This window comes from Bacillus rossius, chromosome 1 (assembly GCF_032445375.1).
Source record: "Bacillus rossius redtenbacheri isolate Brsri chromosome 1, Brsri_v3, whole genome shotgun sequence".
Lineage (NCBI taxonomy): Eukaryota > Metazoa > Arthropoda > Insecta > Phasmatodea > Bacillidae > Bacillus > Bacillus rossius.
Genome location: NC_086330.1, coordinates 78,488,957 through 78,507,065, shown reverse-complemented (window position 1 = coordinate 78,507,065; position 18,109 = coordinate 78,488,957). Strand labels below are relative to the sequence as shown.

Sequence of the window (18,109 nt, the reverse complement as noted above, 5' to 3'; positions counted from 1 at the left end):
TTAGTTGTACTCCCATTTTCCTAATAATTTATTCCATCAGCAAGAGCAGGCAGCATATAGTCTACGTGGTGGGCAGCCGAAACAGACATCCCATATTGTGGTGTTTCCGCCATCGCCCCTAAATGATGGAATTACGTTTTCAAGACTTTCTTATTTTTTTACTGATTTATTTAGTTACAGAATACATTAAGGTGCTTTCGTCTTTATTTTAATTATTTTAAGTTAAGTGGTTTATTGCAGTTTTTATTTCCCGTTGGACGATAGGCTCCAGCTGAAGGCCACTGCTTCCGGGAGGTTTTAGCTGTCACTAGTAATTGAGTCAAGTGTAAGTTTTTAAAATATAAAATGTTGGCAATAATTTTTATTATTTTTTAAATAACATTTCAGTTGTAATATTGTGCTACGTATTTATATGGACCTAAACTGTACGAAAGGTTACCAGTAAAAATCTGAGACAACTTTGAGTTCAGCGAAGGTGTGACATTTGCGGTGGTTGATCGCGGAAACAGCTGGAGTGATGGCTTGGCCAGATGGTAGAACACATGCCGCATGTTGTTGCGCGTGCGTTTCTGGATTGTTTCAGACACCACGATTGAAATATTGGTGTGTAGAATGAATTACTTTTTACATCAACATTATGTCAACATGCTGTATACTATGTGATAAAAAAATCCCATGAACTACCAGCGAGAGATGAGTGCTACGCCTACAAAGTGAAACTGTTGAGCGGATATCTACCTGCAATGCCTTATGAAGGGAACAGCCTTTCAACGGAGCACGTAAGATGAAGCTATATTGGCCAGGTGCTCAGGTAAGAGGCAGAACCAAGGACGACAAGTAAGTTGCCACGAACTTATATTTTTTTTAACGGCTGTTTAAATCCCGGGGTCGGTTGTACTGTGGTAAAGCCGACAAACTGGACTAGTCATGATGCTATAAATGTGTATCAGGATTTTGTCTAAAAACTCACAGACAAAGCTTGTAGACATAATGTAGAAACATGAAAGACTTGGCACGAGAGTTTTGGGTGCAGTGGAAAACGTGGTGGTAAAATCACAGAGCTATTGAAGTCAAGTTTTTTTTTTTTAAAAAAAAGAGAAGAGTAATATTTGTATTTTTTTAGTATTGTAAATTACGTTAGTACCAAGACGTCTTGCGGTAGTGTATAACGTATAAGGGAGCTCCCAGATATTTGGTAAATGATCATCAGTATTGTTTTTATGCATATTTATAAATATTAATTGTATTTTATCGTAATATTATTTTAATATAAAATGTAAGTGTGACCCAGTTGTTGTGATAGAAATCACATGAAAGTAACAGATTATTATTGATATGCTGAGAGCCTTTGTAATCATAGCCGTATTTATTTTTTATATATTTCTTATAAATAATTTTTTAACAAATTTTTACATATATTGTTTTAGGGAAACCTATCTCACGGTCTGTTTTGCTGCATTTAAAAATAACGGTTTTCAATGAGTTTAAAGTTTGTGAAAAAGAAAAAATAAGTCAAAAAATAAAGGTGCAAAAAGAGCCAATCATTTTGGAACTGCTGCTTAAAAAAAAACCTACCTTGCATTTTTTTGATAGTACAATTTTTAAGTAATTTTAAATGGTATGTTTTGTTATGAATTTTGCCTGCACCCTAAAATAATGGTTTAAAATTAGATTTTTTGCACGAGTTAAATAAAATCGGGGCCGGGTGTGGAAGTTCTCTCCTTTAACTCTGGAGCGGAGTAAAGGAGACAATCTCTTCCAGCCACTATAAGCCACTAGGAAATCTTGACCAGTTTTTAAATGATGTATAGACACCTGAAGCCTTGCAGACCCTGTGGTAAATGGAAACAGACGGCAGTCTAATTCTACTTTTTAACACTTAAGGGCTACAGATCCATGGCTATTCAGATCTCTTTCATACTTCAAAAATCAAGGGAATCTGAGGTATAACTGACCATGGCCCATGGTAAAAAGGCTTCACAGCTTTTGCATTTGTGGAAATAAATCAATAAAGTCTTTGTAAATTGTTAACATTGTATGTACTTAATTAAATAGTAGTTTGGATGCATCAGAAAGATAGCGTGGGCAGTTGGAGTTGGGGAACTGTGGTCAATACCATGTGTGATGGTAACAATTGTGCACTAAAACAAAGGGTGTACAGTGCAGAATGTTCTTGATGTCCCAACCACCCCTCCCCTGTATGTCTGCTACGCAGCCAAAACATACTTGCAGGAACTGCCTTGTACATTTATCTTCACCAAATCACTTTTACCTATTGGTTATTTTAGTTTTAAAGTTAAAATTATACAACAAACAATGTTAGTATATAGTTGTTACATGTTCTTATTTGTTACTAGCGACCCGTCCCGGCTTCGCACGGGTGCAACGCTGATACTAAATATACTACAGAATGTCTTTATATACAACGTTCACAGCTTATTTTGTCATTAGACAATACAAACATGTTTTCCTTAGAGGTTACTCTTGAAAGAGCGACATATAATTGAACGTGTGCGATCGCTGCTAATCATTAAGTGCTGTAGGGCGAAGTGCGGCCTTCGGCGCACTATTTATAAGCATGCGCCACCGGGCCCCCGGCCGGTACTGCCGCAACCGCTATGTCCCTGCATTTTAAATCTGTAATATCTTCGAAAATATTCATTTAAATTACATGCTGTAAAGATCCATATTGATCTATATTAAATACACAATGTATTTAAGGTACTTAATTGGATAAGGATTAATGCTGTATTGCTTAAAATCGCTTCGTAAATAAGCAATTATTTCTCGTAAAAAGTAAAGGATAAAAAATTGTTATTGTGGGTTATCCCTGAGAGATAGACATATACCATCGCTGACTTTTTGTAGACCTTTTTAAGGTGTACAAAACTGTAGTACATTATTTTGATCTATCTCGTAGGGTTCAGCCAGCGTTTGCAATGTAAGCGCAAAAAAATGTGTTTATTTACGACATCACATTAGAAACCTCTAAAATTATCAGTGTTTCTCTACTATATTATGCATGTATTATACATATAAACCTTCCTCTTGAATCACTATCTATATAAAAAAAATGCATCAAAATCTGTTGCGTAGTTTTAAAGATCTAAGCATACATAGGGACAGACAGATAGCTGGAAGCAACTTTGTTTTATACTATGTAGTGATTTCAGGCATTACCTGTGTGTTTGCTTGTTGTAACTATGCGTGTTAACTGCAGATATCCAGTGTGATGGCAGTCAGTCGTAAGAAATCAGTGTGTAGCCCTTCACAAGAGCTCTTTCTCTTTCGTTGTTTGTGTTTTGTGTTGTGTATTTTGGTTTAGGTCTTCACTTTTTTTTTTACAGCACCAGCCAATTTTCACTGTTTGGTTGACACTCAAGACCTCTGCAAACCAAAATTTATAATTAATGTCTATTGCATTTTTTTCATACCTTCATTTAGTACATAAGGTTACACTGAAACAACAATTACAATTTACATGAATGTTAAGTAGCGACTTTAAGACTAACACTCCTATGCCGTTTATTTGCGTAAGTTAATGAATCTCTCTCAAGTTAATACATATATTATCTAGTGTATTAGATGTCTTCCCTGGTTTCCCTTAGTCTTCCTTCCCGAAGGAAGCCCAAGGAGGAGAGAAGAACAGGGTGCAGGAGTGAAGGAGGCAGAATGGTGAAGGGAAAGAGGACGATGGAGGAATTTTACTTTACTGATTCAGCTGCAGGCTTGAAGCAGATAAGGATGATGTATTAAATGTAAGTTTCAAGATGCTCATTGCTGCAAGTTTCTTTCTTCTTCTTTCACCAAATGAGATTTAGTAATATACTTGCATACCTGATCTGCATTCATAAGTATATTGGTTCAATTCCAATTTCTTCAGACGTGATTTCCTACCTATTGACAGCAAATGCTGGTAAAGAACTATTTACTATTTAATGTCAGCAAAACTAGTAAGAATTTAACAAACTATTACCAGAACCAAAACATTTTTTCTTGGACACCTATTAGTATGCCCTTCTACATTAATGAACTCAAACACACAATACTTTTTTCCATAGCAATTGTTTAGCTAAAACAAACAGAAATTACCAGACTGACAAATTTTCATGCAGACCACCATGCTCCCTTCAAGTAGACAGCGCAGTCATCACCTTACCAATGGCTATGACCTCTACTGCATCACTTCTGCGGCGGACGATTAGGTCACCATCTTGATCCACGAAGACCTGGCCATCCACGTTGACCCTGTCTGCCGGTAAGGCAAAGCTGAACAGCGACACAACATCTGCACACAAACACACAATTACTGTCCACACATGCAATCAACACTGCAATCACATTGCTGGTTTTTAAATGCAAATGCAATTACCAAACAGACTACAGGTGGTATTACCTGAAGCTGGCTGTGAAATTTTTACTATAAAACTAATGGTTTAAGAAAAGAAGTAACTATTCCGGTCATTTAATATTTCTACAGTTCTTTGGTTTGGGATCTCTTCTTTTCATTGAACAGAACATGCATGGAGGATCCAAGTGAGGCTCATCGCAGATAGTAATTATCTAGGGGGGGGGGGGGGGACACACAAAAAAGCAAAAATCCAAATATGCAATTTTACTTCCTGACATTTTTTCTAATTATTTGGTAAATGGCACAGCTATAATTCTATTATTTCATTACCTGAGGCACAATTATTTTCCAAAAGCATGTTCATAGTTATTGTTGGATATGAATACTGTATTGCTGAATGTTTTTGTATTGGACACAACTTTGAATGAAGGAGTTAAATGTTTTCTGTTTTAGTAATATATCAGCCACTCAAGACGGTGTCTATGTTTGTTAAAAGTGTGATCATTGTAACAAACAAAAAAAAAAAATGTGTAATGTAATCGCAAGTAAATGCAATGTAACAATCGGGATCGTAATGTTTTATTTATTGCATGGTTAATTATGTGTTTTGCGGTTAATGGTTATAGTACGGTAGGGATGGGTAAACGTCCAAAATTTTATCCATCGGAAATTTTCCTGAAAAATGTCCATGGAAATTTTCCAAAAACCGAAAAACAGGAAACTTTAGGAAACTTTGATGTTGGTTTATAAATAACCATTTCAGAGATTTAGACATGTGACTGTCTCTACTGTATGAAATTTTTATATTGTAAAATACAATATTCATATTTGCAGTATTAAGAGGACATTAAAATATCTTTCGTTAGCGATGTAGAATTTACTGTGGGTGTTGTTCTAAATTAATTTCAACATTTGGGTGGAAATATTCGTTTTACAAATATAGTTCACAAATTCATTGCAAGTAGGCCTAATCAGTTTTCAAATCTGAAAATTATTAATTCAGCTGCTTTCAACATTTCCTAAAGCTAATGTAGTGGAAGAAAAATTAAGGTAAAGAATAATTCTTAACTGCAGATTTAACAGAAATGATTCCTTCTGAAAAAAAAATTACCTGGTCAATCACAGTTAAAATAATTGACTACATAGATTTGAAAATATTAACACTATGTTATTACAATTTATCAACTGATTGGAAATAAAGACAAATAAGTTGTAACAAATAGAACACTAAAAAAAATATATTGATCAACAATTAGTTGCATGCATAGTAAGAAATCATACATACATGTTACAGTTTTAACTGAATTGTAAACAAACATGTCCTTATTTACATATGAAGTCATATTGGGTCTTTGAAACCAATAAAATCTTCATTGTCCTCATAACTGAAATCACTTTTTTCTTCCTCTTCTGTTTCATTGTTAGAACAAGATGCACTATCTTCTTTTAAAACACACTGTGGTTTTTTTTCTTCTGCTGTACTTTCTCACATTCGTCTTCCACAAAGACAGTAATAGAATCTTTCCTTTCCAATTTTTCAATGTCCTCCAGGATGTGGTGACACAATTTCCAGTTGTGGGCAAAGAATGATATTTTACCTGCTCTTTCAGTAGTCAAGCGGTTTCTTAGTTTTGTATGTATACTGAAAGACCTCTCTGTAGCAGCAGAGGTTACTGGCATTCCTAAGATTCTGTTTGCAACTTTTGACAGCGGTGTATGACCACACAGACCTTTCCACCAAGTACAGGGTTCAATTTTACCTTTTCCAAGCGCCATCCAAAGAAATTCTTTGGCCCACATACCTTCTCTACTTCGGTACTGAGCTAACTCTGTTAAAACTATACCTTCTTCAATGTGTTCCATATCGGTTGAAATTTTGCATATATACTCAACAGCACTCAACTGTTCATCAGGTTTAAGTGTATGGCCTTGTGAAGAGGGGTCTAACATGCATGCAGCCAGATGGATAGGTTTCAAAGCAAATTCTTTCCTGGTTTCCATTTTCATTAGTACAATTTTCTCATTGCTCTTTGAAAGTGGGGATTCTGGAAGTGACACTTTTAAAGCATCTTTAATTTCAACTATAGCTCCATGTGTTATGAATATTAAGTTTATCTGATTCTAACCTTGAAATCCGGGAAACAACTGGCCGTAACAGGTTAACCAATTTTTCAATTCTTACCCAAAACACATCATCATCCAAAATGTTAGTTTTAATGTCTTTTGAAACTGCATTACCAACTTTTTCGCTTACTGCTAAGGTCTGTAAACTTACTCTGTTGTTCATCATACTGTCTAAGCAATGTAAGAAATTTCCCCAACGAGTACAACAGACAAGTGAAGAGTAGTTTTGTTACCTTTTGTCACATTAATTTCAGAAAGTACTGAATTTAAAATATGAGACTGCTTGATTGTTTTAATGATGTCAACTACTCTTTTGAAACAATTAAAAACTGACTCACACTTCACAATATCATTGCATAAAAGATGTAGTGTATGTCCTATACATCCAATAGACACAATATGTGGAAATTCATTTTCTACCAGTTCACCTGTTTTCTTCATGTTGGAAGCATTATCATCAATAACCACTAAGAACTTTCTTGGATCATATTTCATAAAAAAAATTTTCATTTCACCAGCGATGTATTCTCCAGTATGATTGTTGTCTGTGGTATTAATAGAGTCTAGAAACACTGGCTGTGGTGTGTTGATGATGAAATTTAAAATGCTTTCATTCCTGAAAATAAATAAAATTGAATTAGTGTTAAAATTATTGTAGTTCAAAAGCAGTTAATATTAAGGCCACATAGTCCTTCTTAACACATTCACATTATTGCAGTATGTCTGTTGTAATGTTCCCAGTTTTAGGCAGATTGTGTCAATATATAAACAAGTGTTTTGCAGGTGACTGTCAAGACAAGCTGAAAAAAAGCAGTAACTTAATCTTATTAAAAATGTGTTAATTACTTTAAATACATCATTGATGGCGTATTGGCGTGTGGTATAACTGCCAAAAACTGCAAACTTTACTCTAGACAGACAGCCATACAACCTGCATGAACAATAACAGTACGCTTTTCCTGCAAACTCACACCATTTTTTTGGTACCAAATACACTGTTAGATTTAAAAGAGTTTTGTGTTATTTGTGTAATAATATTTTAATTATGTTATGTATATATAATATCATAAATCTCTCTATATTTTCATTTTCTTTAAAATAATTTTTGTCCCTATTTCAATTTTTGCAAGAGTTTTTTTTTTCTATAAAACAGTTTTATTGTGAAGTTTGGTTATTTGTGGCATGGTTTTGATACACTACTGCAACACCTTCCTATAAAATTCATAACATGCTACAATAAACTACTTTGTGTGTGGCATGGCACACTGATTTGGACATATTGTAAGAATACTTATAAAAGTGAATATCTTATGTAACCAAAATTTTAAAATTCTCAATTTTAAATCTTTACTGCCTTAGACAAAAACAGAAAGTGCAGATTTATATAAACAAGTTGGTGCCTTTTATAAAACTAATTTTATTATGTTAAAAGTTGGTTAAAAAATTTATTAAAGACTGAAAGTGACTATTAGCTTTGTAATATACACAGATTTCTCTGATTAAGTAGACATTAAGTCAAGGAAATGATGTTAATGCTCAAGATCATGGTTACACGAATTTTTCTTTAGATATTTTTTTTTTTTTTTTTTTTCCCTGTGAACTCTGCCTTACCTCAGATTGCTCCAGCCATTGCACTGCAAAGCAAGGTTTCTTGCATCAGCTATTATTCCTTTAATTCTATTTTGAGTTTTGGCAAACTCTGCATCAAGAAGGGTTGTTGAAACTGATTTTCGTGTTGAGAGACTGTATGCAGAACGAATTAACTTAAAGAATTATTGCCACAGTGGATGCTCAACCATTGATAAAGGTGCTCCACTAACATAGACAGCTTTAACCAGCAACTCATTGGCTTTGTCATGCAAAACAAAAGATTCCATTACTTGAATTAGTTGTACTTTTTAAAATTGTTTGAAGGTTTATATGGAAGACATGTTATATTTCCTTTTCTTTTAAAGGAATTTTTCAGTCACTTATATACCTATCACTGATTTAATTTTTAATTTATATTAGCAAAACATGTTATACCAAACTGGTTCACAAGCTAAAACAAACATAAAATACGTACTAATTTTTTAAAATTAGTTCTGCATTACTAATGATGCATCTTAAACATTTCAAGTTAAGATTATGTTAAAAACATTAGTCAATCAAGCATAACGACTAGGCACAAGACAAGCCTGTATTAAAGTCACACTTACCTTAGCTGTTGGAGTCATTATGGTCGAGGAAAGAAAACATTGTTGAATTTACACTGTGTGAGTTAGACCATATTGGCCTAGTTGTATTAGTACTGGCACTAGTTCCTGCACATACTGAAGTACTTGAGAGTGCAAGTTGTAAAGATGATGGTGAATTTTGTGTTTCACTGTAAATCTGAGCTATATTTTCACTTAAGTTTACTGATGAACTGGACCAGCAGTATTGCACACTTCAGGACACGTAGTTCCATTTGAAAGTTCTTTTTCTTGTTTTTCACTTCCCAGAAACTTGGATTTGATAGTCAATGGACATTTTGGACACTTTTTAATGTGCCTTACCATTCTTGTACTTTTTCTGAAGTATAGCACATCACAAAATACACAGAACACTTTGATTTTTCCTTGAACTGATTTTTCGTAAAAATAACTCCAAATATCACCTTTAATCTTGCCCATTTTTCATTAACCAGATAACACTTATAAAATTCAACCTCAAAACCAGCTATACTAGCACAATGCATCTCGTGTAGCAAGCACAACAGGACTGACTGTCTAGCAGTAATATGTTCAAAATGGGTTAAGTTGTGAGAAACTATAAGTGTGAGAACACAAACAATATACCATATGGCAAATACTCAAAGCATTTTATCTTATCTTCCTGGAAGAAGAGTGGAAACATGAGAACTAGTGTGCGATTTTAAATTGATATAAAGTTTGAAGTACCCGAAAGTGAAATTCAATCTCACATTTATCTCGCACAAAATTACAAGTTAAACACACAATAAATTTTTAACAGAAATTATACCAGCATGGTTTGCCATAAAAGCATTGAGGGAGAATATTATACTCTTTACTGATATAGTCTATATGGATAAATTAATACGCTAACTAAGCTCTTATTAAATCTGCAATGATTGCATAACAAATGTAAAAATATTGAATTACAGCTAAATAAAATTCAATGTTTCCAAAAGTTTCCACTTTTTTTCAAAGTTTCCATGAGGTCTGTAAATTTTCCATTTTTGAAAGTTTTCGGCAGGAAATTTCCGACTGGAAACTTTCCATACCCATCACTATAGTACGGGTAGTTAATGTGTGGACCCAACATAAAGTGGTGACCCCGACGTGATGTGCGCTGTATTTTGTTAATGAAAGTTTAGTGCGTACATCGCAATGAAAACGAAAATGGAAGGTCTCGTGAAACAACGTAAGCCAGTCAGAATATCTTTCACGAAGACATTTAATTTGTTATGTGAACAGTTAAGTGAACATGAATACAATGAAGAAAAAGTCAAGTTTATGTTCGGAAAGTTAGAACGATTATCACAAGAGATGAGTGCATTAGATGAACGAGTGCTTGATGTAATATTGCAGGAAGATGATGATGAAGGCAGCATTTATGAAGCTGAGTACCTACACAACTATCGAAGAGTATAAGGACAAGATAGACATGGCCAGGTTGAAAGAAGAAGCATTCTACAATGAAAAGGTAGTGAAATCTGCTTGCAGTGAAAATGGTGCTACATCAACATGTTCATCTCCAACCTCTCGCAGAAAGAAATTGAAGTTACCAAAAATCGAATTAAAGACATTCGTGGGGATATAAAAGATTGATTGGGTTTTTGGAGTCAATTCAAAATAATACATGAAGATGACGAAATAGAATCTGAAGATAAGTTTCAATATTTAATTCAGGCTACGATCGCTGGCTCCAGAGCCCGTGAGATTGTCGACAGTTTTCCTGCAACAGAAGAGAACTATCAGAAGGCAATTGATAGTCTACGTGTGAGATTCGGAAGAGAAGAGTTACTTATCTAGTTTTATGTCAGGGAGTTGTTAGGACTTGTGATAAAAAATGTGACAAGTGCTAAAGCCAAATTGGACATGTCTCAGTTGTACGGCAGACTGGAATCACATCTGAGGGCATTGGAATCAATAGGAATGACTCAAGATAAGTATGCAGCTATGCTGTTCCCTCTTGTAGAGTCGTGTGTACCAGAGGAAATTTTAAGAGTGTGGCTGAGATGTCCTTCAAGTCAACAGGCTCATGATGCAGTAAATGGTGCTCCAAACACCTACAGTGATAAGCTTTAACAGTTGCTAACATTTCTGAGGAGCGAATTTGAGGGAGAGGAAAGGATTTCTCTTGCTAAAGCTGGTTTCAGGGTGTTGGAAAATCAAGAGAGCAAGGTCAAACCTAGACGACCTCAAGAACGAGTACCTACGGCTAACAATTTGTTTGCAGGAGAAAGAAATAACAAGAAACGGGATGGCTGCATATTCTGTGAAAAACGTGAGAGCAAAGAGTGTTTTCAAGCTCAAAAGAATGCCCCTTGGCGAGAAGAGAGAAGCAATAAGGTTACATAAAACATGTTTTATATGTTTGAAAATTGGTCACAGGTCAAAGAACTGCAAAACAAGTATGAGATGTGTCGTCTGTGGGAAGCGTCACCATGCAGTGATGTGTACAGACTTGCCAATTAACAAGGAAGACACTGAAGTGAAACAGCATAAACAAAATGAGGAAGAAGAGAATGCCAGTGCTTTGTCCAATCAGTGCTGCTCTCCGGAAGTGTTGTTGCAGACTTTGCTTGTGAAATTAGAAGCGAATGGAAAGAATAGAACAGTACGTGCTCTTATAGATAGTGGGTCTCAACGTTCTTATATTTTGAAAAGCACTGCGGATGTAATGGGTTGCATGCCTGTTGGCTCTGAAACTTTGGTACAAGTGCCATTTGGTGGTGCAAAGTCAAAGAAAGAAGTACATCACTGTTATAAGTTGACACTCGCTAGTCTAAAGGGGAATAAGTCATGCAATATTCAAGTCTTGGATCAGACAAGCATTTGTGGATCAATTCCTAGAATTAAATATGGACCTATTCTTAGCAAAATTAGAAATAAAGGAATGTGGCTAAGTGACTTTGGTGAAGGACATTGTGATATTGAGTTGTTGATTGGTGCAGATTATGTGGGACTACTGTTCACAGGAAATAACTGCCAACTGAAAAGTGGACTTACTGCAATGGAAACACTATTTGGATGGGTGATCATGGGGAGAATACCTGATCAGAAAGTGCTAACTATGCTAACATGGTAACTGTCTGGGCTCAATCGACATAGTGGACTGTATAATTAATAATAAACACAAACATCTACTGTCACGCACGGCCGACCTACCGAAGCGAAAACAAACGAGAACGAACTGGCCACAAGATGGCGTGGGAGCAGCAGCGTCACGATTCCAACGCTGCGGGCGGGAAATTCAAATTCAACATTTACACTCGGCCTGAACATCCCGCCCACCTTGAAGTGTCCACAGTTCAAAAACAAAGTTATTAACAACAAACACTAGTCACGCTATGTACAGACCACCAACTCCATCCTCAAGAGTTACTGAATGGGGAGGGGACACAATTTCACTACAGGTCGAGTGAATGTGCCATGAGGAGTGCGAACTTCTGCGACAAGCACGACTCCATCCTTGCCAGGATGGACCTTAACAATTCTGGCTACCCGCCAACGCAGTGGGGGCAGGTTTGAGTCCTTGATGAGCACTAGTTGTCCTTCGGTCACATTCTTGTCTCCACTGATCCATTTTTTCTTCTGTTGGAGGTGATGCAGGTATTCCTGGTGCCATCGCTTCCAAAAGGATTGATGGATTTGCTGGACCAGGGACCATCGCTGTAACCTGTTCACAGGAGTCGAAGTAGTGTCGTTATCTGGGAGCATTTGTGGAGGCCCAAAGGTTAGGAAATGATTTGGGGTCAATGCAGATGTGACATTGGGATCAGTTGACAGTGCGCACAGAGGTCGGGAATTTAGGGATACTTCCACCTGAGCCAACACAGTGCATAGTTCTTCATAGGTGAGCAGTTGCAGTCCTACAGACTTCAGTAGAAGGGATTTCACACTCTTAATCCCTGCCTCCCATAATCCGCCAAAGTGTGGAGCAGCGGGTGGATTGAAATGCCAGGTTGTCCCATTGGGAGCTGCAGTCTCAACAAAGAGTTTCTTCGTGGTGGCATCAGCCAGAAATCTTGCAAGATCAGTCAATTTACGATTTGCACCAACAAAATTGGTGCCACAGTCACTATATATGTGGGCATTACAGTGTCCTCGTCGCGCAATGAAGCGTCGAAAAGCAGCGAGGAAGGCATCTGTAGATAGGTCAGATGCAAGCTCAATATTTATGGCCTTAGTGGTAAAGCACACAAACAGGCAGATGTATGCTGAGAGAATTCGAGGTTTTCTTACCTTCGCCATGGTAATGGACAAGGGGCCACCGTAATCAACACCGGTGTGGAGAAAGGGTTTAGCCTGAGACACTCTAGATGCTGGCAAACTAGCCATGACAGGTGAAACACTCTTTGGACGAGTTCAGAAGCATTTTAGGCACGCTTTCAAGCGCCTGCGAATTAAATTCCTGGCACCTATGATCCAAAACTCTTGCTGGAGCAGTGACTGTACCGTAAGGGCGCCTGGGTGCAGGAATTCCTGGTGGAGCTTGTCAATGAGGAGAACAGCTAGGCGACTGTTCTTAGGAAGTAGTATGGGATGTTTCTGATCCGACGGTAAGGCAGAATTCTGAAGCCGACCGCTCACCCGTAGAATACCATCACCATCCACAAAGGGTGTCAAACTCTGAATGGCGGGAGTGCATAACTGGTTGCGTGAGAGTCTGGCAAATTCCTCAGCGAAGTCAGTTTGTGTTTCCTTGATCAAGATCTTAAATGCAGATTGCACTTCCTTAGCTTGTAGTGGACCTAGAATTCTTGTGCGGTTCGGACGTGCATTATAGCTAAATCGAAGACACCAAGTCACTATTCTTTCTACTTCACGCAGGCAGGAGAATTTGTCCATTAACGTAGCTAACGGAGATGACTCTATGGCAGTGTGAAGAACCACAGACGAACGTTTCTCAGAGTGGGCTTCCTCAGATATCGTGATTGGGGAGACAGGCCAGTTTTCTTCGGGCTGACGAAGCCAAGGAGGGCCGGACCACCAAAGTGGATGCTGTACTAATTGTGCAGGAGTGAGGCCACGCGAGGCACAGTCAGCAGGATTGTCTGCGCTAGAAACATGACGCCAGCAGTTTGAGGATGTATAATCCTGAATTTTGCTTACCCTATTGGCCACAAAGGTTTTCCATTGATGTGGGGACGCTTGGATCCAGGCCAAAACAACTGATGAGTCAGTCCAAGCGTATACTTCTCTCATTGTCAGCTCAGGGGAGTACGCTTCGATCAGAGTATGCAGGCAACGTGCCAAGAGGAGAGCTGCACATAGTTCAAGCCGAGGGAGAGACACTCGTTTCAAAGGGGCAACCTTGGATATTGCAAGTAACAACTGGGTTGAAATTACACCTGAGGCGGACACCAGGCGCAGGTACACAACTGCAGCATATCCCTTCTCAGAGCTATCAGCAAATCCATGTAGTTCGATAAGGGACTGAGGATGATGCTTGTTGATGCAGCGAGGAATGGCAATGGCAGAACACGAAGACAGCTCACTTCTTATTATTTCCCATTTTGCTGCTATGTCGGATGGAACAGGACTATCCCATCCAATGTTTACTGACCACAGACATTGCATCAGGTGCTTGGCTAGAAGCATCAAAGGCGACAACCACCCCAACGGGTCGAAAATGCAAGCTATTTCGGACAAAATACCCCGTTTCGTGAGTACAAGTGATCGAAATTGGAAGTCATATGAAAAGGTATCCTGAATCGGGTTCCAGTGTAACCCTAAGACCTTTACAGAGGAGCTATCATCAAATGAATATGTCTCAGAAGGGTGTAGTACAGCTTCTGGAGGTAGGTCATTGAGGAGTTCAGTAGAATTGCTGGCGAACTTCCGCAGTTGAAAACCACCAAGCGAAAGTAACTGTTGGAGGTCTTTCCTCAGGCTTCGAGCTGACTGCAAATCATTGGTCCCTGTGACAATGTCATCAAGGTAAGTGTTTTGTAACAGAGCTTTAGCAGCTAACGGGAGATCTCCCCCTTCATCTTCAGCCAGCTGATGTAGTGTGCGTAGAGCCAGGTAGGGAGCCGAACAAATGCCATAAGTAACAGTATTCAATTTGTATGTTTGTACTGGTTGATCCTCACTTGCTCGCCACAGGATACACTGATAATTTATGTGGTCGGGATGTACTAAAATTTGACGGTACATCTGTTTGATGTCAGCGGTAAATACAATTGTGGGAATCCGAAACTGCAGCAATACATTCACAATGTCACATTGTAACTTAGGTCCGGTTAACAATGTGTCGTTGAGCGAATATCCTGAGTTGGTCTTAGCAGACGCATCAAAGACTACCCTTAATTTCGTGGTAGTGCTACTAGGTTTCTGAACACAATGATGAGGGATGAAGTATGACTTGGCAGGAACCTCATGAGAACCAATAGGACTCATGTGTCCACTGGCTAGGTAATCATCCATGAAATCCACATATTGTTTCTTCACTTCCGGTTGTAGATTCAAACGGCGCTCTAAGGACTGAAAGCGACGAAGCGCTGAACTGTGCGAATCCCCTAGATCTGGATCGATGGTCTTGAAGGGCAATGTGACAACATATCTACCGGTTTCAAGTCGGGTGCATGTTTGGCTAAAAATGCTTTCACACTCCTTTTCGTCTGGCGTGGGAGTGAGCTTGACATCTGGCAGATCCTCCAGCTGCCACAAACGTTCTACAGCAGCATCTAGAGTCTCATTACAAGAAGAAACAAACAGGGATGTAATTTCAGCAGTGGGCAAGAGAGTTTCAGTGGTGTTTGTTACTCTACCCATAAGTAACCATCCGAAGCTTGATTCTAAGGCAACAGGAGTGCCAGGAGGGCCCTCTAGTTTCCTCCCTGTCAAGATATTTGGAATCAGTTCTGCGCCTATCAGCAAGTCAACAGAATCGGGAAAGGCATTTGAAGGGTCTGCTAACTTCAAATGGTTTAGATGATGCCAATTGTTTGTTTTCAATGGTGATGATGGGATAAGACCTGTTAATTGAGGAAGGACTAGCATTTCTGTTGAGAAGTTAGGCCCTTCCTGTCCATTAGGTCTGATCAAACATGAAACAACCCCACGTGCTATCGTGAGTGGTGTTTGGGAAATACCCTGAAGAGGCTGCGATGTCCTTTGTCGACGAAGCCCCAATCGATTAACGGCACCCTCAGAGATGAAATTGGCTTGGCTTCCAGAGTCCAACAGTACTCTGAGTTGCTGAAATGCTCCCGACGTGTCTTGAGCTTCCACCAATGCTGTAGAGAGCAACACTGTGGTGTAAGTAGATCCTCCGGAGAATGAGGACAGGACCGATGTAGGTGTGTCACTGTCTACCACAACCTCCTCATCAGGTGGCTCGTTGCTGACCTCTTTCTGCCGATGTTCAGTGCTTTCAAAATGCAGCAAGGAATGATGGCGAGAAGGACAATGACTACATGAAAGTGACGATGGGCATCTTTTCACAGTATGATGAGGCTTTAAAAAGTTTATACACAATTTTTGATCCTTAACAAATGCGAATCTGTCCCTTGCGTTTCGTTTAGTGAAAACCGAACATTGGTACAGAGGGTGTTTTCCATTACACACACAGCAAGCTGAAGATGATGCAACAAAGTATGTGCCAGATGCATTGTGCCATTGACCTTGTGTTGTGCGGTTGATGACTACCTTTGAAGGCCCGGGTTTGGGATCCTGGCCGCGCCCACTGACACCCACTGCTTCTACGGATCTGCACTGTTTTTCCAGGAATACCACAAAGTCTTGAAGTGCTGGTGTTTCCAACTCTTGAACACGCAACTCCCACAACCTTCGTAAATCTCCACTAAGACGCTTCTCAAGCAGATGAAGCAATAATAGGTCCCACTGATCTATCGGTAGTCCTAGTGCTTGCAAAGCTGCCACATTCTCACCAATTGTAGATAGAAAACTACGCAGGGTAACCACTGAGGTCAAGGTGGCAACAGGAACCTGCAATATGGCATCTAGGTGATGTGATATTATCAACCGCCGGTTATCGTATCTTCTCCCCAATAATGTCCATGCCACCTCAAAATTATCACCTGTCAATGGCAGTGACTGCACTAATGACAGGGCCTCACCCTCCAAGGATAGCCTTAAGTATGTGAACCGTTCCACATTTGACAGGTCACGATTATCGAGAATAAGTGTTTGAAACAAGTTAGCGAAGTTGGTCCAAGAGGCTATTTTACCTGCAAAACATGGTAGCTTAATTGAAGGTAGTGACACTCGCGGTGCAGGTGAAGAACCTTTGGAGACCTGAGTTTGTTTTGAATCACATACTGCAGTGTCAAGGATTGACATTATGACATAGTAGCGGTCATAAAATTCATCTAACCTATTTGTGTGCTTGGCGAGGTCAAAATGTGGTTTGTCCTTGCACGTCAATTCGAGTGTCAAGTGATCCTGTTCAAAGCCAAGTTTTAAGTCTGGTAGATCTCAGCAGGTGGATATAAACAGTCCCCGCTGTGAGTTTTCAGTCTCAAACTTGTTAGCTAAGGTTGCGGCTCGTTGTAATCTGTTCTCAGCTCGCTCCAGTCGGCTAATGAGAACTTCTGCCTTTTCAGACATGACGTGTACGAGATAAGAACACGTGCAAAACGTAAACAAATGGACGTGAACGACCACACAATTACGATCGATTTGTCGCCATCTCGAACAATCGATATAACTCGTACTGCAAGTGTTGACGTCACAGCTTCATCACCACGTCAATACATGTACAATATTTTATTATAATAAAACAAAACACGTTTTCTTCTCCAAAACTATATATATTGTTTCAATGTCGATGTGCCTCCTTAAATTATCCCGGTAATACAACCACGATTCCACGGCGCACAAAGCCAGCACAACGCACGCGACCGAAAGACAACACAAGACGAAAACACGTAAACGACTAACAATTAATGTTGTAGGATCTTGGATCCGGCCCGGAGGACCAAATGTCTGGGCTCAATTGACATAGTGGACTGTATAATTAATAATAAACACAAACTTCTACTGTCGCGCACGGCCGACCTACCGAAGCGAAAACAAACGAGAACGAACTGGCCACAAGATGGCGAGGGAGCAGCAGCGTCAAGATTCCAACGCTGCGGGCGGGAAATTCAACATTTACACTCGGCCTGAACAGTAACTTCTCTATTTATTAACAGCCAGAACTTACCTGATTTGTGGAGTCTTGAAGCCATAGGTATAAAGGATCCTTGTGAGGTGAAAACAAAAGAAGAAATAGATGCTGCTGTGTTGGATCATTTCAAAGAGACTGTGAGCGTTAACTGTGAGGGCAGGTATGAAGTAGCCCTTCCATGGTTGCAAGATCGGAATGACCTTAATGAAAACAAAGAAGTTGCAGAGAAAAGGTTGACACCCATGACTTCTAAGCTTATATCTTATGGCAGGTTTCGTGATTATGATG

At 38.9% G+C, this 18,109-nt stretch overlaps 1 protein-coding gene across 3 annotated transcripts in view; it reads right to left on the bottom strand.

Annotated features, from left to right (window-relative positions):
- Window positions 1–18,109, bottom strand: part of LOC134538251 (methyltransferase-like protein 22) — a 29,337-nt gene that overhangs the window by 6,569 nt on the left and 4,659 nt on the right. For all 3 annotated transcript variants that reach the window (XM_063379405.1, XM_063379412.1, XM_063379421.1), the window contains exon 3: window positions 4,160–4,288. In XM_063379405.1, the coding sequence (XP_063235475.1) occupies window positions 4,160–4,288 (129 nt within the window). The remainder of the gene's footprint in view (window positions 1–4,159; window positions 4,289–18,109) is intronic.